This window comes from Dromaius novaehollandiae, chromosome 3 (genome assembly GCF_036370855.1).
Source record: "Dromaius novaehollandiae isolate bDroNov1 chromosome 3, bDroNov1.hap1, whole genome shotgun sequence".
Taxonomy (NCBI): domain Eukaryota; kingdom Metazoa; phylum Chordata; class Aves; order Casuariiformes; family Dromaiidae; genus Dromaius; species Dromaius novaehollandiae.
In genome coordinates this window covers 23,067,498-23,094,606 of record NC_088100.1, presented here as the reverse complement: position 1 = coordinate 23,094,606, position 27,109 = coordinate 23,067,498, and the positions used below count along the sequence as shown (strand labels likewise).

Here is a 27,109-nt window from a genome sequence, read left to right as displayed (position 1 = left end):
TGTGGTCCTATTGGTTGTGAATGTGATCTGAAGTGGTTGATTTGCAAAATGGATGGTAGGCTGTTTTTCTGAGTCAATAGTGGGAGTAAAAAACAATTGCTCTATGAAAAATAAAATAATGGGAGATATGTAGATAAATTTTCCCATTTCTATTTAATAATCTATCTAGATTTCCTCATACCAATCTATCCAAATTACATTAACAACTGTAAAGGCTCTGCTCCTACATCACATCTTTCAATCCCCAAATCATGAAAAACATCACGTATCACAATCAAATTTCATAAAAATCATGTTGGAAAATTATTTTACTGATGGGACACTGATGAACATACAATTTCAAGAAAACAAGAACTCTGTATTATCCTTTATTCACAAATTACCAAGTTCTGTACAGAGGCATATAGTGCTATTTTTTTTATTTTCCTAGACAGGGAATGATCAGGTGAAATGACCTGCCCCGAATCACAAAACTGGTGAACGACAGCAGTGGCAACAGAATCCAAGAGTCCTGAATGTCAGTCCTCTATTTTGCACCCTTGACCTGAGAATGTCCTCTTCTTCCCAAATTTATCAGCCTCCAATACCACTGACAGAATAGAGCTTTTATTATTTGCTAATTTATCCAAAACTTTATGAAAGGAAAACACATTCTACTTGTTCGTTACAAGCTCTCTAACCATTAGTACCATTGATGTGCATGACATATAGAAAGTAGTGTCCTTCTTGTGGTTCTTGTGGTTCTTCTGCAGATATAAATGCATTTGCTTAGCAAAATTCTGAATGGAAAACTTGAGGTATCTCTGAATATCTCAGGAGCGTCTTTCTGAGAAATACAGTGGTATGGTTATTGATTGCTACCATAACAAAACTATATAATAACTATATAATACCATATAGTTATTACAAAGCTCCTTTAATAGATGAATATGTCAAAATAATGTACAATGTAATTTCAAACAATTACAAATTATTAAGCTTATCAAGCAAGACAAAATTAAATCATATTACACTGAAGGGAGATTATTTTCAGATGGCTATTGAATTCTTCAGCTATCTAGTGAAAAATCTGTGACGCAGAATGGCAGGTTCAAAAATAACAGAGTCCTCAGCATCATCAAGTCTCTTTAGAAATTACAAATGGTACTTTCTATTTTAGGTACTTATCCAGGTACTTACCTGCAACTATATCATCTCAGTTTTCCTCAGCCTTATTTACATGTGGCAAAAAGGTGCAGAGAGACTAGATCTGGTGTCACACAGACCGTAGCACTTCTCAGGAACAGGCTCAGCACTTCTCAGGAACAGGCTCAGGACCTCACATCCTAAGGGCCAGCGCCTGGACCATTGAGCCACTGCTCCTCACAAACGTCCCGGCATCCAGTTAAAATCAGCTTAGTTTTCTGGTCTGAATCCTGCAAGTGACTGTCTGATGGCAAACCAGTGCTTCTGCACAGAGCCCTAGTGACTAGGTGAAATATTCTGGGGGATCGTGGCTAGAATGCAAACACAAAGCTACTAAAAACTCTGTTTACACATGGCTATGTCTTCTAGAAAAAGTGGACAGAGCTGTGTGGTAAGTGCTACTGATTATGTTATATGCCTGAAGTGTGTGGATAATTCTCTTAAGGATAATTTAAAAGAGTAATAGAGATGAGTGTGAAAAGCAGAAATCCTGAAAAAACTTTGATGGAAAGGAAGGATAATATATGAATAATTTCATATTAAAGTCCCTTTGCTTCAAGAGCGTAAGAAATTCCATGCCTTCAAAATCGTGCATTATTTTTGAAGCTGCATTATCGCAATATGCTACAGCTTTCATACCATAACTTTAATAAAAACCTATGCAGGCCATGGTAACAACTTTACAGACGTCCAGCTAGCAAAAAACATTCTTTTTGTGTAGCTCATGTTATAAATCATGGTTAACTCCACCATTTGCTGCCATTATGTTTTCATAATTTAATACATGATGCCAAAAATGTATTTCTAATGGCATCTGTTTTTTAAATCCACTCTGGCACTGAAGTTGTTGTATATTCAATTCCACTGTACTTAATGGAAAGATAGATACAAAACTGGTCTAAAAGTATTTGCAGCTGCTTTTACCTGTTTTTTTTTAACTTTCACCATAATGAATTTAATCTTAAGAATGAGAAAGTCCAAATTTTTAACTTAACACTATGTTGCTTATCACTACTATAGCAAGACTAGTTACTTATTTCCAAAGTTGGAATTTCCCATTTGTTATGATGCCACCCATACAATGGCATGCTAGTCACCAAAAATATATTAAATAGACATGGAGATTTTGAGAAAAAGTATTCATTCCTGGTGGATCTTCAGTCTCCACACAGACAAAACTCAAAATAATTGATTGGATCAATCTCCAATTTAAGAGCTTTCACTTGCTGCTTTTCTCCACTGATTTAACACATATTTGATGGAACTTTTCACACTATTCACATTGACTTTTACAGTGTTCTTGTAATGAACTTGATGAAAGCCACAACTAGAACAGGATATGAAAGAAGTAATCATTGTTCCTGGGAAAACAGGCAGAAAGAGACAAAGGGATCAGCTAAGGAGATGCAGCTAAACAAGGCATAAACAATGAAATCTATGTGAAGAGCTTAACTTGTTTTATCAAATATTTGCTATAAAGGTCAAATAAGGGAGGGAAGGGAGTACTCTGACTGAATAAGGAGTGCACACACTGCCTTTTAAGCTATTTATTAATGTCTTGTATGAAGAAGCTTGAAACACTCTGAACCACTGTCAAGATGAGATCTAAACTGAAGGACTCCATCTGAACATGAGGAAAAACTTTGTTACTGTGAGGGTGACAGAGCACTGGAAGAGGTTGCCCAGAGAGGTTTTGGAGTCTCCTTCCTTGGAGATAGTTGAAAGCCATCTGGACATGATCCTGGGCAACATGCTCTAGGTGACCCTGCTTGAGCAGGCATTTGGACTAGATGATCTCCACAGGTCCCTTGAACCATTCTGTGATTCTGTGACTCCCCCTGTGTTAATACTGAAGGAAATATTGAGGTAGTAAAGAAATTTGCCCTAATACTAGGACTAAAGAATAGTCACTACTACATTGGAAAAGCTAAAGGGACTCTACCAGTTTGTCAACTACTATAGGAGTTGCTGACTGCCTGCCTCAAAAGTGTCAGCCATGAGAGAAAGAAAAGTATTGATAAAAATGTCTTCATTGTCTTGTACCCTTTCCTTTTACAATGTTCTTCTGCCTTTCTTTCAAAAAACAATGAAACTATAGTAAAAAATGTAATATGGTAAATCATATAAACTGCCATAATACAAATCACAGAAGTATATTTTTCCTTTTTACTTACTCAGCAAAACAACAATCTGAATCTTGATATCCAAATAAACTACGACAATGTAAACAAAAGCTTCTTTAACAACCAGACAAGTAACTGAATTAAAATATGGCAGAAGGTAATAGCACCACTCTAATTCTTAGGCATTTTATCCTGATATTTTATCAGGCTCTAGAAATAAGTGCTTTTCATGGCTTTAAAACAGTATAATTATTGTTCCTATCCAGCTAGGTGCTGTAGGCCCATTTTGTTTCCAAAATTAACTCAGTTGGTAGGCAAAATCATTCTGTTCTGCATAAGTGTGTATGTAATAATAATAACAATGCAGAAGGGAGCTCTATAAAGTTATTAGGAAAAGAACATTCAGTAACAAGTTACTGAAGTTTCACCAGTAACTTTGTTGTGAAGCCAGAGTTTGGGTTTCCTAAATGTATGGCATGCATATAAATCTGAAATAAAATCTCCCTTTCTGAAAATGTTCAGCATTTGAAAATTCATACCCAAACCAAAGAAAATCTGTGAAGTATGAATTTCCCTAGTAGTCGGTAAAAACCACTAGTGTTTAGGGTTGTTTCTCTTTCAGAAAGATCAAAGTTTCTGCTACAAAACACCTTAACTTTAATGAAACAAAACACTAGAAAAAAGGCAGTAAGGAATAAACTTTCAAAAGAAAAGAATAGGTTAGGTAATGTAACAATTCCCTCCTGTTTCAGAGAGCTGTAATTTGACAAATGGACTCTAATTGCAAATTCCCCTAAAATTGCAAGTTAACCCTAAAATGTCCCGGGGAGAGGAGAGAGACAACCCTGACATGGGGATTTGTCTCTCATCCCGGCAGCGCAGGACGAAGGGCGGGTAGTTGCAGAGGTGCCCCCTGTGCTGGGCAGAGCCTGGGAGAAGACCAGAGTGGAGAGCACTGGCAGCCTGGCAGCCCTCAGGGGCACTACAGTCATTTACACAGAAGATGACTCCTGAGAATGCATAACGTGCTAGCAAGAATCAATTTTTCCCTGCCAATATGAGATCTGATGCTAATACTACCAACTGTCTTCTGCATTCTTTTTACAGCTGGTAAACATAAGGTGGATGTGTACATTAAGTGAAGTATTTCACTGAAAAGTATTTTGCCAATGTTAGACATGCATGAATGAATATATACATATATATATACACACACATATTTATATAAACCAAACTCTAGAAAATAAAAGGAAAAAAGTTGCTTCTTCGATTTTCCTTGCATTATCTGGACTTAATGAATAGTTTTTATGCCATCACCACCATAATGGTTTGGATGCCTACGTGACATGCATTTTTAACAGAAAACTAAGAAGAAAGACCCTTTCTAAAGAATGTGACAAACCTTTGAAATTGTTTCTCAATATCTGATGGAAAAATCAGATCCAGTTTTAAGTTTTTCACTGCCTGGATGATACATGATATGGATCTGAAAGCATATGGCTGACTCAATCAGAATTCATGCTTGTATATACTCAGATTACACGATCATCAAATTTGTTAAATATTTAATGGAGAAAATTGTTCTTTAACTTTCTTTTTACCTTAGTTCCCAGCTTCTCTCTTAAAGACATTAAGAGGTCAACTCAATGCAATAAATATAATAATCTGAGAAAAAAAACTCCAGATGATGTGTCACCTCTCGGCAATTTATGGGATTTATTCTGAAACTATTTGTCTTCTAAACAAATTGATATATACCCTCTTTCACTACGAAGAAAGCTAACAAAAGTCATGTAACATTATTTCACTTACCTCTTCTGTTGTAAATACTGTGTTCTATATTTTACATAATAGCCAAATAAATCTACAGTTCTAAAGTAACAAGTAAATGTGAGATGTAGCTAATTTAGGTTTCTCTTAATTGTGGTTCCCACAAAAATCTAAATATAACTCATTTCTGTGAACAACACAGAGCTAACCAAACCTCAGCAGATCAGGATTCCCACTGATTTAAGTGAGAAGAAAGAAAGATCTATAATTTGCTAAAGTTACAGCACTCAACTTACTAGTAATGATTTAGTTCTCAGTTTAGGAGACAAACTGGTTATTTGTCTACTGGGAGAGTTTTGCAAGAAAACAATATCCACTTTTCACCAAATTATTCATTACGTTTACAGTATCTAACCATACTCCCACTATATAATCAATGGATTATTTCGCAGTGCTTCATAGTGTAGGTGATATACAGCCTTCCAAAGTCTTGCTTACTTTTCTTTTTTTTTTGAGATTTATATCACACATATCACAATAGATCCAGTTGCTACTGGAAACTAAAGCATATTCTCCAATATTTGAAAAGAATATGAATTTCCCTCTCTACAAACATGGATTTTTTCTGCTTCTTCAATGCAAAATCTATGTTTATTTCACTTGCTCAGCTTTATCATGAGTTGTGGGAGAAGACCTTTAGTACAACATTCTATTTTATCTCCTAACAAAATGTATCTTTTTTCTGAGCTATTTCTTCCCTGCAAGATGATGAACATGAATGCAAAGGTATGGTTCCATTTCAAAGCTGTACAGCAAATCTCTACCATTTACTTCTTTTCACTCTGCCATATAATGACTGTATTGCTGGTAAACTGTCCTCACATAGATAAGAAAGATGATTATTACCTCTACCATGTCTTTAAGTCTCTTTTTATTTCCCATTTTGTATTATTTTCAGGCATTCTATTATTTACCATTAGACATTTGTTTTTGAGGCAATAGCCTTGATGATACACCATTAATAATCAGCTAACATATCTAGCTTTATATCTATATACTGCATTTCACTTCAAAACACTTAAGTTGATAATCTACTAATAAGTATAATTCAAGTATTAAAATGCAATTATGCCAATGACATAAAAATAAGGAATATAACAAACATAACCCTCCTACTCCTAAAAGCAATGAAAATTTTTTTGAAGTTCTCCAGGCCCTCAGGACCTTATTTTAAAGGTATGATATTTACAGCATCATCAAGTTAATTTTCTTTAGCATTCTTGTAGTTTTCTAATTATTGATACTGACAATTTTCCTCTAAATTTTAGACTCCTCTCTTGCACTGTCTGAAATTCGCCATTTCTTTCTGTGTTTCTGTCATTTAAGTACATCAGTGTGATTTGCTTACTACTGCCTTCCAATTAGTAAAGCATTTATTGAGCTCTCGCAGTCAATATTCTGTGACAGCAGATCCAATTCCTGAAGGACTGAAAAGTTGAGACCACAGCACCACTATTCAAAGAAGTCATGAGATAGGGCAAAATAAATAATCACCAGCTAGCTTAACATTTCTTAATGCATATTGAAAACAATTTCGTAGCAACTGGCAAGGGAGTACTAAGCAAAGCTTAATTCCATTAGAGTCAGCCAATATGAATGTATAATGGGAATGTCTTGCATAACTAAGTCTATAGAACTCTTTGAAGATAATGCTGCCGTGATAGATAAGAGAATGACGTGGACAGTATGCATTTTTCAAGAAGCATTCGATAAGGCTATATGTCAAAGATAATTGGTTATCATAAGGAAACCTGACACAGAGTATAACAAATTTTAGAGAATTTGAAAGTGCATATTGTCATAAATACACAAAACATATTCCTCTTGGAAAGCATAAACCAATAAGAGAAACATAAGACTGTCAGTAACACAGACTCAGTGCTGCATGCATAAGGCATGTGAGCACAAACCCCCGGAAGGGAGTACAATGACATTCTGCCACATTGCAAGACATGGATATATATTTACCAAGATTTTAATCAAGACCATTAATGAGAACAAAAATAAATTAACCTTTTCTATTTTACACCAATGATTTTAAGAACAATAATATATATGAAGGTGTAACACTGAAGTTGTGCCTCCTTTCTTTTAATTGAATGTAAGAGGTCTCTTGTCTACTGTTTTTCTTTTTTTGGGCAGGGGATTTGCCCCTTTTTGGAGACACTGAGCTGAGACTAATATAAGTTTATTAGGAAGCCGTATCTAGCCATGGAATTTGTTGGACTGTAAAATAATCTCTTTATAAAAGTATGGAAGCCTTTAAATTCTTGTGTCATTTATAAACTGGATAAAGCATTAGGAAAACATATCAGGGTGACAATTTTTGTGCTGCAGTGAGAGAGATTAGATGGTTTAACCAGCTAAGGGATGTTCTCTTAGCTGTGAATCATCAGCTTCACAGCTTGCATATCTCCTTTGAAAGCACATCCCCGAAATCTCTGAAGATCTACCACTGGCCAGGTGGTATCTTCATATTCTCAGCATACACATTCCTTCAAGATTTGTGAGGCTATTATTCTTCTAGCGCAATTATGTGCAGTCCTGCAGGGTCAGTTCAGTATTCAAGAAGTATCACCAATATTTTTGTAATTATTGCTTGACTTGTTTCATTGCTGTTTAGCAATGATAACTAATGAAAATGCCATTTATTCATAAACATAAAAAAACTAAAAATAGCCAGCCTTTGTGCTTTCGAAGAATATTGAAAAGTTAATAATTATTCTTCACTTAAATCCATATGCCATATTTTTACATCTCACCTCTGAAATTGTTTCATAATGAGCTCTCTATAACACAGACTCCCCTGACATACTATCTGAAATATCCAGTGACTAACTGAACCTATGATGGTGCAGCAATTGTTTTCCCTGCAGCATCTATGCTTAGACAGCATATGCATTAATACATCTTTGATTTGATTTGATTTTAAACCTTATTCTGAATTCTTTTCCTACTTTCCATATATCTATTTCTTATAAGAAATCTGAAAGCGTTGAACCTAAGTGATCCTATTTTATCAGCCCTCTAGTATATACTTACACTGTCCTTCAATATACTTTTTTACTTCTATCATAGACACCTTTGTTTAGAGTTGTTTTAAAGAATGTTTTACAGCATCGTCATTTTAAAGCTATACCCTGGTTATGCCGGTTGTTCTAGTCAAACGTTGGTAAGATTGGAAGGAAAGATGATGTATGTCAGGATGAAAACTTGTTTAATAACCAGCACTTTATTTTTCTCAGTGGTCATTTATTGCCATTTTTATACCAATATAGACTAAAAATTCTAAAGGGTAGACTAGTAGGGAAATCTCTAAACTGTTGTGAGAGCATGAAGAGAACAAACTTGAAAGTGTACTTCATACAGTTTTATCAGCTTTGATAGCTTTTAATGTTTGTTCAAGTTTATGTCACGTGACAATGTGTTTTGGAGCTCTAATATTTGAAGCATCTGCTTTTTAGTAAAATATGCTAAAGAGGACTGGAAAATAAATTAACACGCTCAAGCTTCCTACTCTCCCAGATAATTCCTTTCTTTTACTGCTAGAATGAGCTCTTGCTAGGTAAAGAAGTCTGTGAAAACAAAAGCAAAGTCCAGCTGTAAAGAAACCAATGGAAACTATTCACCCAAGAAAAAAAATAACTTTGCAGCTTGGGAGAAAACACAAAGGAAATAATTGAAAGAAAGGAAGATGCTGATGGTTACTGCAGACTTAAAACATATCAAAACACCTGTCTTCTTGCAACAATGATAACTAAAAAAAAAAACATGTAAAGATACTCCTCAGAAATAGAATTTGTACTTATTTGTTAGGTTATCCTCTTAATCTACCTACTTAACCAAAGTTCAACAGTTTTAGTAAGATGCAAGTCACCCTAGAATGAATAAGAGAAATTTTGGTCTACAGAAATGAATTATCCTTAGTACAACATGTCAGACCTTACCATCACACCGTTGAGTCTTCAGCATGGGGTTTATCATACATTTTGACATGAGAACTTTTAACTTTCAGGTCCTTGGTATTTCTTTGCATTTGGAGGTGGAGACAGTAATTCTGTATGAGTATGCAATAACTTAAAGGATTTAAACATCATATCCTTTTTTTGCAGTGATTCTATATGACAGACAGACTCACAAAAATATGTTCTCATGCAAGGGCATGCAAATCAAATGCATATTTAGTAGATGTATTCATAGAATACATTTTTGATAATTTTGATAATTTGATCTGATTGAAACATTTAAGATGGTTAGAAGCTTTATAAAATAGCTGAAAATATATTTTGCTGCCATTTTTGCAGCACTGATATATATCAATATATCTTTGAATCAGGAAACAAGCTTTTCAGGATGGATGTGAATGAGTCAGAATAAACCTGACATTAATACATGTACACCTGCACAGATAAATACACAAAAATATCAAAAAAATTCCTTGTTATCTCACTATATATTATCCAAATAATTTACCAGTCAGATGAAGGCATACATGAAAAGGACTTCTGTTATCTTCAGTGGCACTGGCACAGTGACAGAAAAATTATTTTCAGCAAAATAGGACGAGCAAAATTATAAAGCATAACTTGTACAGTGGAGTGAAAAAGAGAAATTCAGGATCAGATATGACTCATGTCCCTCAAAATCAATGTAAAACAATATTCCTACAGCAAGGCAGAGCCCTAGCTTCCCTTACATCTTTCAGTAAGTATTATTAGTTATTAGAGCAAAATTAATTTTTATCACTTGTGGTATTGTTGCAACAACAGAGAAGTCTTAAAACTTTAAACCATTTAGTTTACAGAGATTTCTGCCTAATAATATCTTTGCCACTCAAAATTGCTGTCAAAGGGATCAGAACACTTACTTTCCTTACAGCTGAAGTCAGAATAGCATTAACATTCAGTGAAATTACAACATATGAACGGATTCTCTGTAGTTAAAATTGCACAGCTCACCCTTACCTATCCATTTAGAAGGCTAAGTTATTAGATGGTGACATGACTAATCCTGTTAAAGCAGTTATCAGTTTCAGTTCTTTCCACCTAACCTTGAGCATTTCCCTAAGATGGAAGCTGGAAATCTTCCTTTCCTCTACAGCCAATGGGGTGAGAGAGAGATGAGCCTCCCACTGACAGCATAGGGAGACTGCAGAAACCAGTTTTTAGCTGAAAAAAAGTACCTGGAATAAATCTAGGCTATTCTCCATCTTCACGCCATCATGCAACCACAGGGTAATCTTTAATTCCTCTTCAAAGAGGAAAAAAAATATTAATCTGTTACATACAAGAGTTTCTTACAGGTAACAATCAAATATATCACCCATCACCTGCTTATGATATAATGGCTTCCAGCCATCCACATTTGTGAAGTATTATTCAGCGTTACTCTGGTGAGAGCACTGATGGCTGCTAAAATACTAACAGAAATGAAAGAAACCATGTTGGATGTTTATCCATTGCACTATGTAGTCCTGTAGAATGATCTAAGCTTGTGAATTACAATGACAAAAACAGTTGGCTACTTTTTTTTCGTAAGTGGAGAAAAGATTATTGTGGAGAATAGTAAATGTGAATATAAATAGATTTTCCTAGCAAAACATTCTCTATGAATGTGTACCAGAAGACAAGTCAAAAATCTTCATCCACCTAGAGGCATCAACACTGTGTAAATAATGCACTGTGGCTGCCTTTGTGCTTTACTCTGTATCAATCTGGATCATGATGTGGATGGCTTCCTGGGTCATGAAATACAGCTGAACATTATTGTCCTAGAGACTGGCCTTATCTGCCACTCGGACTTCCATGAGATGATCAGCACATGAGGGTTCTCTTGCAGTAAGATATAATGCTGGCAGAAGCATGGTGATATAGGTCATTGCTGACACTCTACAAAGCTACTGGGAGAATCCAGGTCCTAAATTACCCTGAAACAATCCAAAATTACACAGTACCTGATTTGCAGTCTTGCAAGTTACTGGGTTTGAATTCAATTGAGGGACTGGGACCCATTGAACTTGTTTAGAAAACACGTTGAATGTAAAGGATTGATTTGACCTCTTTGCAAAGGCACTGAAGGAAAGTAAAGCACCAAATTCTAATTTTTGCTCATGTTTACTTTCTACCTATTCTGTTCTGCTTATTTTTTAAAAAGAAAGATTATTGTCCCAGATTTAAACTAAAGAATAGAATGAAGACAATAATTTCATATATATGTTCTTCCCTTTGCATCATAAGTAGCGCAATTTTCTGTAGTTTACAAATGTCCCTCAAAAATGTCTAGTATGTTTTAGCACTTAGCATTGAAATTTGTATTTGGTATACAATCTGTCCCTCTTGATGAAGATATGATGTTTTCATGACATGATGGTCTGTGTCCTTTCTTTCTGCATGTTTCCAACCAGCCCCTTAAATGATCGGTCTTGATTTTCCATCATTAGCCTTCCTTGCTGCAGACATTCTGTACAGGCCTGAGTTCACTCACCTCATATACGCTAGTTGGCAGACACCAGTCTTTGCCTTGGCTCACTGAGAGACTAGGTGCTGAAGGATCTGAAAGTCTTATGATATTCAATTAAATATAGATGTGTTGGAAAAAACTGTTTTCGTTGATATAATTTACGATCTCATTGCAACACACAGATTTTGGTTAACTGTATCTACAAACTTATTGTGCTCAGATAAATTCTTTACAGAGGGAATACACGGGAGTTTATAACTGGAATAGCCTCTCATTTGTTTGTAACTATCCTCCACCAGATACACAAGAACAGCTAGATTCTGGAAGTATGGTTGTGTGCCATTCAGATGGAGGTCAAAAGGCTGGAGAAATTGCGAACAGAAATCTCATTAAGGTCAAAAAAGGGAAATGCAAAGTCCTGCAGCTGGGGAGGAATAAACTCAGGTACCAAAACAGGCCGAGAGCCAAATGGCTGGAAAGCAACTTGGCAGAAAAGGACCTGGAGGTCCTGGTGGACGACAAATTGAACATGAGCCAGCAATGCACCCTTGCAGCAAAGCAGGCCAACAGTGTCCTGTGCTGCATTAGGAAGAGCATTGCCAGCAGGTTCAGGGAGGTGATCCTTCCCCTCTACTCAGCACTGGTGAGGCCACACCTGGAGTGCTGTGTCCAGTTCTGGACTCCACAGTACAAGAGAGACATGGAGATATTGGAGCAAGTCCAGTGAAGGGCCATAAAGATGATGAAGGGGCTAAAGCATCTAACATATAAGGAGAGGCTGAGAGAGCTGGGATTGTTCAGCCTGGAGAAGAGAAGGCTCAGCGGTTATCTTATCAATGTGTATAAATATCTCATGGGAGGGTGTAAAGATTACAGAGCAAGAGTCTTCTCAGTAGTAGCTAGTGAAGAGGATGAGAGACAACGGGCACAAACTGACATACAGGAAATTCCACTTAAACATAAGAAAAAACTTCTTTACAGTGAGGGTGGTCAAACACCAGAACAGGTTGCCCAGAGAGGTTGTGAAGTCTCTATCCTTGGAGATATCCAAAACCTTTCAAAAACTATCCAAAGCAGCCTGCTTTGAGCAGGAGGGGTTGGACTAGATGAGCTCCAGCGGACCCTTCCAACTTTAACCATTCTGTGATTCTATGAAATAACTACACTTTAAAACTTTTGTTGAACACGAACCCCCAACATAAAAGTTCAAATCATGATTGTGGTCTCAGAAGTGAACTGAACAGGTAGGAGCTCATAGATATCCTTGAGATGACACTGGAGGTCAGTATGGTATTTCTTGCCTGAGAATCTTAGGCTTGACAGTACACAAAAGTTAATGCTATTATTGCATTAGCAAGGCAACTTTCTCAGAAAAATGTCGGCATGGAACAACACTTTTTCAGTCTAGGCAATTTCATTAAATAAAGATGATAAAAATATATATCCACTTCCTTTTTTTTCTTTGAAAGACGATTCTTAACTGGACTTAATCCACATTCTTTTCTTTACTAATCCTTCTCTTACTGAATACCACACTGAAGTGGGATAACTGGCCAATGCTTGAAATAACCAGTTCTGTACATACAATTTAGAGGTCACTGTATGGTCAAAAAGGTATTTCAGTACTACCATATTATTCAATGTATATAACTCTAAAATAATAGTGCATAAGCTGTTTTTCCATCAAAATAGCTTTCTCCTGTTTCCCTGCATAGTTTACCTTTTCAGATGCAGTTTGTGGTTTCTTCTGGGCTATCTGTAGGTAGCATGCTTAGCCAAACTGTAGAGGAAGCAAACTATTCCAAAACTGAACTCCTTCGTTGTTCCAAGGAACAATACTGCTTCACTGACTCAAGCCAACAGCAGATCCCTTCTTCTACACAGAGCCTGCCACAGACATTGTAAGAGAATTAGGAAGCATAGCTTCCTTGAGATCCATTCCTTACTCCTTCATTCAGCTTACAGTGAAAAATCACTTTCCTATCCTTGTATAGCTCAGGAGAGCTCAAGAGACTCTCTGGGTGCGAGGAAGGCTCCTTTTCCTTACACCTTGACAGGGCCACAAAATTCAGGATATATGTTTGTCATTAGTCATTTAATATTCATATCTAAGTTATAGTGTGCTACACACCTAAAATAACAGTGTAAGCACCCAAAATCTGGAAGCCATTGAAAATCTAAATATTTAACTCTTCTTGGGTTCATGAAAGCTATTATTTAAAACACTTGTTATTTCATTTGTTAAGAAATTTGGCAAAGTTCATCTCAAATTTGGTGCTGAAGTTTCTTCCTCGACTTAGAAACACTTTTTCTGTAAAAATAAAAATCAGTAAGTCTTCTAAGAGGTATTAAACAGTTTTCAGTACTTCCTTCATTCCTTTCTACTCTAACTTTACACTCTTTCGAAGAAAAAGAAAAATTATTTTAACCAGAAAGCAGACCGGTGCCTTCTCTCCTGGCGGTGGCACCTGTGTTGCCCCAGAATCGCCAACATGGGGAGCCATGTGTGAAATTCTTATTGAACAATGCCTATAAATGTGCAAGGACAGGAAAGCAATCTAGTAATGACTGGCCATTTGTAATGCACTTCATCACATAGTAATATTTTTTAAATAACATCTGTAAAAAAGAAAATGAACATATTAAAGGAACTTGTTTTTACTTTTATCTGTATTCATAACAATGATGAAAAGCAAAGAGATGAAGTTCAGACATCTATTGCTAGGAACTCTGTGGTTTTCCAACAGCTGCTGTGGCTACAGAACTGCTCTCACACAGAATTCTTGGCCAGAAAGGGACTACTGGGGAAGGGGAAGGGCTCCCTGAGGGAGAGGGAAGCATCCCCTGCAGGGATATAAATGGTTGCAGAGAACAGAGGATCTTTCCTTCCTTTGGCTGAAGGACCTCAGAAGGAAGAAGATAGAAGAAATGACGTTTTGCTTTCTACTTTTGCTAGTCTACTCATCATTTAAACCTTTTTACCTAGGGTGAGATGTTATCTACCATGAAGGATTTGCCTTCAATGCTTTTCTCCTCTCTTGTCTGCATTTATCTATTAGCTACGCCCAGTGGTCATGGAGAAAGACAATTGCTTGGAGACTGAAAAATGTAGGTATCTGAGGATGCTTAATGCATGGGATTGGTCACACACAGTAAGAGGGACAAGGTGTACTGTTGGTACGACATGGGAGAGGGGAAGGGGACAAAATTTGGCAAAAGGCGATACTATGCAGTTAGAAAGCCTCTCTAGTATTGCCAGTTACCAGTAGAACTATTGTCAAAAGTAATGTCCAAGGGTCCTTAAATCTGTATATTTTCCATTCAGTCTAATCCAGTTGCATTTGGGTGAACACTAGCTGAAATATTACCAAGACTTGCTCCATATAAGACAAAAGTATTGCCTGGCTAGTCAGAGGATACAGCAAGGCTCATAGTGACACCTGATAAAAGAGTGTATTTGTTGTTTGTTACTCTAGTTTGTTAGCAGCTGGTTAGATTCACTCTGTTTGCACATTCTGTTAAACTATCAAATATGCAATAAGAGTCCGGTTTTCTTCCAGAAGAGCTACTGTGCATAGCTTTACTACTGCCAGTCTGGATTTCTTCATGGCACTCTACATCTCACATCCATGGGGAAGTGAAGCTGATGCAACATACCTGGTAAATTAATACCAATGTATTAACTTGTATGGGCTGTTTCTGGTTTCCAAGTAAAGGCTGAATTTTTATATATGGAATTTTTAGCAACTTGGGTCTTGCCCCTTTGAGATCCTAGCTCTATTTTATTCCATTATCAATGAGCAAAGGCATCTGACTTAAAGAAAAATGTCGAAGAAAATAATTTTCCATATAGAACCTCTTTTAAACATATGTTTCTTCTTCTGGTCCCATATTAAACTGTATCAGCCTAAAAGGAACCCATTCACTGTTCAAAACTTCCCCAGAAAAGAGAGCACAAGTACAGATGCCAGGTACTGAAAAAGATACCCTTATGTTTAATTTCTTGGTTGGATACTTTTGCATAGTGATAGAGTTTTGATGAAATTGCCATATCAATTATTTATTTAAAATTCTTTCAGATATAGGTCATGTTTTAAAAACTGTCTGAGGAGAATGCTTTCCATTAATCTATACAAAACAAAATAAAGACTGCTAAAGTCACCAGATGCCTGGTCTGTCCTTAAATGTCATTTCTACCTAGCCCTTTACTTCTGTTTCTGTCCCAACAATTCCAGAGGTGCCTTGGGATGCCAAATTCCTGTTCACAGGACTTTGGTATCTAAGGCTGAAGAAATTCTGACCTCAGCACATCTGACTATGTATCGGCACCACGGCCCCCCTCAGCTTCTGGTGGTGGACCACAGGGCATGCTGCCAGCCCGCTCTCCCGGCACACTTCTTGCACCTCCTGTTGCACCACCATCCCCATCTTCGAGCCTCTCCTCAATCCTAATATCGCATCCTCTAAACAATTGCATTTCCTCTGCCTTAAGTTTTCTTTCCGGCATAAGATTAAAGGTTGTACTTGTTAATATGCACAATGTTTATTGTGCAATATGCACAGTTCAGAACAATTCTAAAAACAGTGTCAAGTTCTGTTCACTAGCAGGTGAGATGAATCCTGATACCACTGAAACCAGGAGGAGTTTCTGGTTTAATTCACTGGTTTTAGCTTCAGTTGGAACAGAATTAGGCCATTTGATACTAACTTCTCAGGATGTGCCTGAATAAAAATAGTACAAATGCTGTGGAATTCAAGCTCTTCATCCATAATATATTCATCTTGAAGTGCACAGCTGCCATGCATATATTTATGTAACTGCTATCTGTAGAAATATTTAAGCATTCAGTACAACTATGAAAAAAATATTTAGAAAAGTTAAGGAAGGCTAAATGGTGAGCACAAGCAAGGAGAGATAGGGGAGACATCTCTTCAGAAGGCAACAAACCTTTAACATTTTCATCAGAAACACTGAAGAAATATAGCAGAGCTAGAAAATGTACAAAGAGAGACAACGAGGGTGATCAGATATATGTAGCAGAGGGGAATCTAAACAGACCACAGCTTTTCAGCCTATAATTAGACATCTTAAGGTGGCATTTATAAGCACCTCTGTAAGAAATAATATTCACTTTTTACAATAAAAGTTCTTGAGGCAACCAATAAAAACCTCAAACAGCAGGTTTAAAACAAACACAATGCAATTAATTTGTAGAACCCATTTCCATGACATATTTATGAGACCAATAACATAAACAGGTTCAAAACCAAGAATAGTTAAATTCGTGACCAGCTGAGACATCGGAAGCTTTTAAGCACAGTAGGACCGCCAGCCCAAGGAGACTCGGGTGCATCAGGACCTAGGGCAGTATCAGGGGAGAAAGGCAGCACCCCCAACACCCCCCCTCCCCAGCCCCCTTCAGCATCAGCTACTGAAACCTCTAGTCTCTCCTATAATGGTACTTGTCACCCACTTGTCCTACCCAACTCCCAAGCTTGAAAGGTGAAAATGCTACAAATAACCCAGGGCAATTTATACACTAGAGGCAAGTACTGAGGACTGCAAGAATTTCTCTCCCTCCCCACTCTGCACAGCTGTCTGATATAGCTGTGTAGAAATGCGTAACACCTGTATCTACTTTTTCCAGATTTCTGTTCCCTTCCTTTCTAAACTCATCTGTGACAAAGTCTTTGATATCACATGGTGTTACAACACAAGCACAGTTGTATTAATCAGCAATATTTTTATTCAGTTGCTTCTTTGGCAGGCTTTTGGCAGTATAGCAACAAACATCCTGCTAATAAATGAGCTTTTAAAAGTGCGCCAGACTTTACTATTCAGCTGCTGGCATGTGGTCTCTGATCAAAACTTAACTTTTACAACCCCTGTATAGGCAGCATCCCAAGTAGCAGCAGCACCACCACCACTAATAAACAACATATATATATATAAAAGACACTGATCTGACCTTAACTTAAGAGAACAGGTCAACTGTCTTCCCAACTATACCCACATCTATTGATGTTCGAGCCTCTTTTCCCAAGCTATAGCAGCACACTACTGAATTACAGTGATGCAGGTAAGTAGGAGCACGATGCTCATTAAATCTCCATAAACAATTAACTTCCACAGCTGAGCTCTACAACAAAGCACCCTGCCTGCTGCCATGGGATGTTGTTTCCCTTCATGTAGGTCATTGGTAAGGAAATAGATGGTTCCAACCAGTAACAGCAAAAACGTAGCAAAATCCCAGCACAACACATCTTTGGATAGATCTTAATAAAAAAATAGATCAAGTTTATAGCAGACAAAGTGAAAAAAAGCAATCACCTCACTTCAATGTATTTTAAATGTTTTTAAAGTATACAGAATTTTACTGCTAAAAATACCCCAAAAAACCATACATTCAATGTAAAAAAATGCCTTAAACTTACCTCTTAGTTTACACTGATTTAATATATTTTTTCTTCTACTTTTCAACTTTCCTTGCATCTTGGGAATATAGTGGTTTTCTCCACCTGCTTCCTTCCTCTCACCTCCTCCCCCTCCAATCTGGCCTCCTTTCCTTCCTTGGAGGTTTTTAAGCTTTAATTTGAGAGTGTAAAGCTGAAAAATATTTGATACAATTTTTTTTTTTAATTAGAGAATTGAGCTCCTCACCATGGTTGAAGCATTTCTGGGAACAGCACCAAAAAGCTTGAAGCTACTGCACTGAGTAGCCACAGCATCTCTCTTAAAGTCATCACTCATTTATTTTTCCCAGACAACTAGTGTTTCAGTTTTTTACTTACAGACACGACTGCAGTTTAGGAGACTAAATCTAGAAACAAGTCTGAGTCTCTTTGTTCAGGTTTGGAACATGAAAACCAGATTCCCAAATTCCAGTGTGGGCCCGTGTCCAGCTGGAACAGGAACAAGACTCACCAAGTGGGATTTGACATGTATGAGCTGAGACTCGAGTTAGTCACATTTTCAATGAGCTTAAAATGGTATTGATGATTACATGCTCTAACTGGAGGAGGAAGTTGTCAGTCTGCCTGCAGTGTGCATGTCGCCAACCGAGGAAGGGGAAATATTTTAAAGCTTGTGTGGGATTGGGTTTGCTGAATGGAGCTTTTGGGAAGTCTCTTCTCCTATAATTTGGATATTGTTAAAAAAGAAAAAAAAAAAGAGAGAGAGAGAGAAAGAACAGGCGGGATCTAACAATTTAGGGGTTCAGTGCTGTGTGGTGGGGCAAGAGGACACACTGGGCATCTGCCACCCCCTGCAAGGGACTCAGCTTTTCCAGGTGCTAGTGAGCTGCAGTCTACAGTCTATTTTAGGTTTCCATTCACTGATACTAGGTTGTGTTATACAACCTCAAGGTATTTATTTTTTACTTCTTTGACATAAAATGGTATGGTTGTTTTCAGCTAATATAGAACATTCCCCTGAAATGTTATCAAGTTCTTGGCAATGCTAAAAAAGCCTTTTTTTGCCTAAACGCTTACAGGTATTCCAGGCATGTAGACTGTTGTAGTGTTCCTCCCCATTCTTTCTTTGCTTCAAGTCTGTGCATTTCAATCTTTTCTCTTAAATCAGTCCCCTCAACCACTAATTTTCATTTGCTATTGCTTGAACAACAGCAAATTGCTCCTACAATTCACCTATATATGTAAAACTCAGCAATTACTTGTCTACTCTTTTACAACAGTCTATCTACATATTCTTCCAGAGACAGTATTGCCCCTTTTGTTATTTCACTGAACACAAACTGGTCCTTTCTCAACCACAAAAAGACTGTTTATGGGTAACTGTGTGTGCATATTTCTGTACCCTTAATATGTATTAGCTATATAGAGTCAGTTCTGAACTAATTTATCCCAGATACATTAGCTTATCTTTTTTCTCAATCTGAATATGATACATTGCTAACTCCTCTTGCTCATGTTTCTAATCTCTAAGTATGTTGTATTTTCTGTTTCCTGCTGTTTACATCATCTGCTGACTTCGTTAACATGCTGTTCACTTTCTTTCTTTAATACTATTAATGAATCTGTTAAACAAGGCTGAAACGGAGTCCAATCAAGACAGTACTACATCAGACAACCGGAATGTGTCATCAGCCAGGTTTTCCGCAGCAAGGCCTACAAGCCCATTTGTCAAAATCATCCCTGTTAAATGGTTTCCATAAGTTTTATTCGTAGAATTGACTGATGTTTAATTGTGGCATTACCAGAAAGCTGTTTGGGAAACCTTGGCATAGAAAAGCTGCCTATTTATGTTTCTGTCCTTGTTTAAACCAAACTTACAGGAAAGTTTGGATTTGGTTCAGAATGGAATTTAAACTATTTAATTCAGTTTTCCTTTCTATTTAATCTCTTCATACTTGCTATTTTATATGCTACTTTACCCTTACAGATTTCAAATATTTCAAAGAACTCCATGCAATTGATACAATTGAAGTTGCTTAAAAAGTGAGAGGAGAATACATGATAACAAACAAATAATATTTAATAGAAGATAGTATTATTTTTTTAACTAGACACACATAGCATGAACGTATATGAACAGACGACAGACACAAACTGTTCCAAGTATGTTTTTGCCATAACTAAGTGAAGTGTGAGAGAGATTTCTCTATTAAACATTAAAAACAAATAAACACAGAGAAGGAAAAGACCTGTTTTACCTAGTAGTTACTGGTGGCCCATGAACAGGCTGACTGTGAATAGATTAGGCTAGAAATTAGACGCTATATAAAAACAACCAGGAAAGTGAAGCTCCAGATCAGTCTTCTAGTACACGTAGCCAAGGCAACGAAACTACTGTCTTTACACAAAGCTGGAGCGGTTCACGGGAGGAATTGCCGAGCGGCTGCTGGAAACGGCAGCGTACCCAGCCCTCGTCTCAGGCGTGCCTGGCCCTATCTGCCTGCCAGCTCGACAAGCCCGGCCGTAAATAACAGCAAATCTTAAACAGAAACTTTGTCTTTAGGATTCCTGCTTCTTTGCAAGCACACTGAACGTCTGAAAGTAATACTGCACGTTTTTGATGCACCTAAGCTGCCTCATGAGAGTTGAAAACAACCAGGTGAAATAATTAGCCTTCTTCATTGCTAGCTAGATGCTGGCAGCTCAGATTTCAAGTGCTAAAATTTTGACCTCTGAACCATTCGTTATCAATAAATATGCATAGCGAAAAGCTTCACAAACAAGGCCGCTGCTGAAAACAATGGCCTTGAGCGCCGGCAGAGATCTGTGCTGAAAAGCCCCGGTTTCTGCCCATTCTCTGCTCCCCCCGCGCTGCGCAGGGCAGCCAGGTGAGGCTCGGCCTTCCCAGGCCTATCAACACAGGCCTGGGAAAAAAAAGGAAATAATCGGGACGACTAGAACAAGCCCTTGCTATTTTTCTCCATACAGCATCGAAAGCCATGTTTTCAACTCTCATGGGTTAGAGCAGATGGAAAATATTTGAGTCCAGGTCCCTGGATCTACTTTGGATGTGTTGGAGTGTGAGAGCCAACAGCACAGGAAGACTGGCCATTTTTAAACTCATAACATTTTGGATATATAGGTCATTTCATTCTGAGGTTTTGATCTCAGAAAACACTTCCAGACATGCAAAAATAATCAGCAAATCCCTTTTTATACCAAGAATCTCGTCTCAATTAAAAAAAAGAGTATCAAAAGATTTGTTCATGAATATGAATGAGATTTCATGGCATGAAGTGTTTTGGGTCCTCCTTGGAGCATTCTCCAAGTTTTTAACTTTTATCAGGAACTTCAGTGGAAGGACCTATTTAACCTTTAGAGTGTATTATTTACATAGACTACTCATAGAAAACTAACAGGGCTGTTACTCTAGCTATGATCTCTTTATATGGCTGAATAGTTCTCGGCCTCTTGAAAGCACACGATTCATTGTTTCAGATCAGCCTATGATCATAATGATACAAAGAAAAATCACAGTAATTATAGAGCAGTCTTCATAAGAGCTATATTTAATAAGCTATGTTCATCTCTGTTCCAACTGCACTAGCTTCTGTCAAAAGCAAGGATATATTTAACTGTTATGTGCTAGCTTGCATAGCTACAATTATTATCCTTGAGAAAGCAGTAATGTTCTTTGGTCCATTTAGAGGTTAAACCTTGATTTTTGTGTATGTTAACAAAAATACCGACCAGCTAAAATAAATTGAGAGTGCAATAAATATTCACAGAGTTCAAACAAAGCATGCATCTTACATAAAAATGCTTAATTTAATTTTTTGCTTTTTTGACAACAAAAAGGGTAACAAAAGGCATATACATGCACTTATATGTATGTACGCATGTATATGTGTGTTTGTATATACACACATACATATATGAACATACTGGCTATAAATACTGGGCAGCAATATACCCATCAAAACTCTGTGGTTTTGACTGAATTGCTGCAGCGTCTAAGAACTGCAGTCCTACCTTAGAAATAAGCTGGGAAAAAGCAGAAGACAAAAATATACTTTTTGTCCAGAGGAGACTACAACCAAAGTATAAGAGACAGCAGGAGGAGACAGACAGATGTGTAGCACAAAGAAACAATAAAAAAGAAGTTGCTCAGCGTACATCTCGGCACATGAGCGCACAAGCTAAGCCTTAGACATAATTTGTTGCCATCGTCAGGTGGTTTATAACACATCAGTTATGAGGCCTCTGCAAATACTATTTTGAATTGTTTCTGGAAATTCATTTCAATAAAATATGAACTAATAACAAAAATCTCATGGTAATAACAAATCCTGGCACTAATTTGCCTGTTGAATTTAACTGTGTGAAAAAAATTCAGGCTGTGTTGCAGATGTACAAGGCTTGTTACTGACTTCAAAGGGCCCACTAATAGTAGCATACACCTTCCGGTTTGGCATCATTTAATCTCACTGATTCTTCATAATTAAAAATACTGTTTACTTCATAGAAAATTTTAATAATAAAAAAGTAATTTACATAGTTTCTTTCCTATGTGCTTTGCAAACACATTGTGTTTTGCCACAAAATGGTTTACCTTCCACTGTCCTCAAGAGGAGCCATGAACACAGAGGGAAGGAAGAATACGGCTTGGAGAATTAAATCTAAAGAACGTATCACGCAATAATTAACCATTCCAGATGGGCGGGGGGGGGGGGGGGGGGGGGAATTCCACGTAAAAGTTAAGAGAGTTCAAAGAGGCCAAACAATAATGCAGGTAATATTAAGGGAATAAAACTCAAAGATCCTGACATTTTACAGCCATGTGAGAACTCTGTTCTTCCTTCCTGTTATTAAAAAGCATGACGTATCATACAATCCTCCCATCTAGTCTATTGCATACAAGATTCCCATCTTCCCATCCTTCTATCCAAAAGAGTTTCGAATGATAGTCCTATAAGCCCCAAGATAAAATGTGCTGTTCTCTAAAATAAAACTAAGAACGTGTACCTTGTGCTTATAGGCAGGCTCACAGTAACTCCCAGGGATCGTACGGGTATGTGCATGCATTTGTGAGTGTATGAGACAACAGTATGGAAACTATTGATTAATTTCTAATCAAAAGAGAAGAGACTGAAGCATGAGGAAAATTCTGAAGAAACCTTGTATTGTGATATGCAGAAGAATGCAAGCTGCAGTTCATTGGTGTCTCCATAGAAACAAGACATATTGGAGGGTGTTAAGACATTGTCAGAGGACTAAAAATTTTCAGCTTCAGCAGAAAACAGAAAAGCACCTGAGGGATTTTTTTTTTTAACCAGGAAAACAAAATTAATTATTCATTTCCCATATAGGAAGCATCCATTTTTTAGATGAGTTACTTAATATACATCACGGATTAATTTATGGACTGGCTAATCCTATGATTTTCTAATCCATAAAATCTATAGAAAATGCATGGTTACACTTCTAAGTGTAATGCCAAAGAGAAATATAAGTAGGCTCTCAATGAATAATTGAAAGCCCTATGCAATGTGCTGCTAATTCTTGGTACTATTTTCACCCCCGGTTTAGAGACATTGCTTACATATTCGTATGAATATTGGCCCATACGCTGAACTCTGTCTTGGCCTGTGCAAAAGGCTACCCTAGGAAAAGTCAAGGCAGCAGGGAGACATTGCTTCAAGAAGACACTACTCCCTAAACCTGCTCCTCATTCCTCCTACTTGAAATGAGCAGACTCACAGCGTGCCGCTGCAGCGACTATTTATAAGATGTTAAACCCACTCACAGGATGGATTAAAGAAGGCTCATCTCCTCAACAAGCATGCCAGACCTTAAGCTATAGGCACAGAGTTTCTTCATAGGTAACCAAGAAACTGGAGCCAGCTGGTAGCTTCACGATTTCGGTTGATTTTCTGATTTTCTGCCCCGACCTGGTGAGGGCAGCCTCGGGCACAGTCTGCCAGCTGAACCTGGCCCAGCTGTGGCATGCCTCAGCACCTTTAGCTTCCTCTCCTAAAAATATCCCTTGCCCTTGGAGCTCCCCCATGTTGGAGACAACTCTACCTCCGTTTCTCTGAGCCAGGACCCTGGGGAAATTATCAGCAGTTTCTCTGTGAAATAGTTTCTGCTCCCTTTCCACTACAGAGCAGAGAGACTGTCACACTACCTTTATCACCCTGATGTACAGATGATGTATATACATCCTTATGTGTGCTACATACGTGAACCAAAGTGTGCAACAGCTGTTAACTCTTGACTGGAGGTTACTGCAGTTTTAGGAGCTTCTCTGAGGGCTGTACTAAAAGAGCACACATCAGACACCAACAGAAATGAGTTTTCAGAATAATCAGGCTTTTTCATCGTGGTGTTGCAAGCCACGATGCCATGGCAATGTCTAACGCTTCCACAACAACTAGCTGCTTTAAGGCAGCTTAGCCTGGAAAGATGAGGAGGAAGGGAAGATGTGAAAACTATGAGACTTCCCATCTGCAAATGAGAATTAAGGGCTCTAGAAAGATGTAACAGTGTGTGGGAAGGAAAGAGAAGGTTTAAGTTAAAGCGAAGAGAATTATTTTGGGGGGTTCTTCGGTGTGCATGTCACATGTAACCAAATTCTGTACCCAGCAGCAGTGTCAGTACAAATTTTCAGAGGACACACTGGAGCCTAAGTATGACACCACCTTTTGTGTCAATTCTGATTTTCATTGTCAACATCCAGGCTTCAGAGCTCTGCCAGGGAACGCAAAGTGCTGCTTCTCCAGCTCTCTACAGACTAGTTACTGGGTTGCATCTAAGAACAGAGACATTCTTATAATTAACAAATCATGGCATATCCTAGTCAATTCCCAATGCTGATTCAAAACACAAAAAGGGGAATAAGAGTGATTATGGCTCAGTTGTGTCCAGCTGTTCTTTTTAACATTTGTGAAAAGACAAAAGTTCTTGCTGTTTTATAGGCACCGAAGTGTGTGTGAAAAGACACTTGTTCCCACTGCAGGTATCATCTATACACGTTCTCCAATCTGTGCAGCATAGTTGAACGCACTGTACTTGCTTACAGGCACATATTTTTCACAGACCGCATCACAAAAACACTGCTGCCTGCACAGGGTCTATTTCTAGCTATATATCCCAGATAAAGTTAAAATTGGTAAGTACACATGCAAGAGGAAACTATTTTCGAAGAGGTGCAGAAGATGAGTAATAGTTAACATTGCTGAATCTTTCTAAGCAGGATAAAAAAAATACTGGGATGTATTTTTGCTCTTATGAGTACTAATGCAAGGCGCCTGTCAATCTTTCCATTGACTTCAATGGGCTTTGGATAATTACTGCTGTCATCCTTTAGTGTTTGCTACAGGATGTGCCTTTCTTGCCCACACAGACAGTCTTACCGATGTGAAGGCCATTTCTAACACAGTAAAATTTACTCAAGGAATAAGAGATACCAACAAAAGCATGGTTTTCTGAAGGACTTTACGTTAGGCTGTTTGCTTTGGGAATCTCTTAAATTCTGCTTTTTGTCTTCTTTTTTTACATCTAAGAAAAAGAGAAAACAACTGTATGATATCAAATATTTTATTTTCACATCCTTCACAGTGGTCACATCTTTATGCCTACTGATTACTCATAGACATTGACATGGAACAAAGGAAGGATACAAAAAGTCTCTTTTCCTGTATCCTGCACATTTTTCAAACATGACAATTAAAAAGGGAAATGATTAACTTTTTCACCTAGCATGCTATTTTTATTAATAAAAGTCAGACTGAAGGGACACTTATGAATTACATTCAGAAAGGAAGAGTGCACCACGAAACCTGATACACAGTTGCTGATGGCTACATCAGGATCATATATTACTGCAATTCCAGATGAAATTAGACAGAACAGTGTTGACATATCTCAAGAGAAAATTAACTATAGTCTACCAATCAGGTCTTTATTATCTGTGAAGCATGTCTGTCACTTATTTTTACTGACTAAAGTATGGTACTTTCTAAGGGCCTATCCAAACAATCTGACTAACACTTCATTCTATCACAGTGTATAGGTGCATTCTTTGATTTCTTGCATCAAAAGCACATATTCACACTGTGCACTGATGGAACTTAAACACGATTTTGACATTAGTAATGCACATTGTGTTCCCATTAATGACTGAGTTTAGTCCCATCATGCTTGTATGCAAGTATGAAGATGGCTTGCACACTGGGCAAGCCAGAAAAGACCGTCACATACACTCTCCCTAGTTTGACTAAGAGGCAGCCCTAGCTTCCCACATAACCCTATCCCTGAACCTAAATGGTTCAAGTCTATGTAGAGGATGCAAGCTATTTGGTCCCAAGACTATGTCAGGCATACTGTGGAGGGAGTACCTCTGAATTTTCCTGTTCTCAGTTCAAGGAACAGCGACATTCAAGTTATGTGCAAAATTTTCTATCCCCTCTGCTGTCAGATTCCATATTCACATAGATCCAAATTTTCCAGGTAGGAACCAAATTATCCAGGTAGCAAAGGATGTTTGAGTCAGTACAGGGTATATGAAGCTGTAGCACAATTACTGGAGAAACAACACTGACCATGCTGGCTGTCCTGGGGACCCATTCCCTTCCTCCTCACCCAGCCATGCATCATCAGATACAACTGAAAAGGTGCAGCTTTCCTTCAACAACCATTTCAGCATAATTCTGCATAAAAATAGAAAGCATGTGCCTATGATGAATGATAAAACCTTTTATTTTCTATTTAATATGAATGTAATGTATACTGTGCGTACAGCAAAGCTGGATGGCAGGGAGGAAGGTTGTCTGATTGCACTTCCCTGACACTCTGTGTGACAGGGACCCCCTCAGAGAGAGGGGAAGATTATTTTAGCCCTGAGAGCAACGAACATTCACAGCATGGAAACAGGAGCCCAGGCCAAAAGCACATGAGACAATGCAAAGGGCAAGTCTACAGCATAAATGCAGACTGGGAAAAGGCCTGTGGAAGTGACCAGAAAAAACTTTTCTAAGGACCTAGATGAAACTTCATGAGTTGATTCAATGCTGAAAATTTAGAAGGATGCAGGACTC

The 27,109-nt window shown here is 37.7% G+C and overlaps 1 protein-coding gene across 4 annotated transcripts in view; it reads right to left on the bottom strand.

Annotated features, from left to right (window-relative positions):
• DLGAP2 (DLG associated protein 2) overlaps window positions 1-27,109 on the bottom strand; it is a 467,574-nt gene that overhangs the window by 293,630 nt on the left and 146,835 nt on the right. For 2 of the 4 annotated variants that reach the window (XM_064508532.1, XM_064508533.1), the window contains exon 2: window positions 18,033-18,204. The exons of the other annotated variants lie outside the window; for them this stretch is intronic. In XM_064508532.1, the coding sequence (XP_064364602.1) occupies window positions 18,033-18,090 (58 nt within the window). In that variant the 5' untranslated portion in view covers window positions 18,091-18,204. The remainder of the gene's footprint in view (window positions 1-18,032; window positions 18,205-27,109) is intronic. 4 annotated transcript variants of the gene reach the window in all.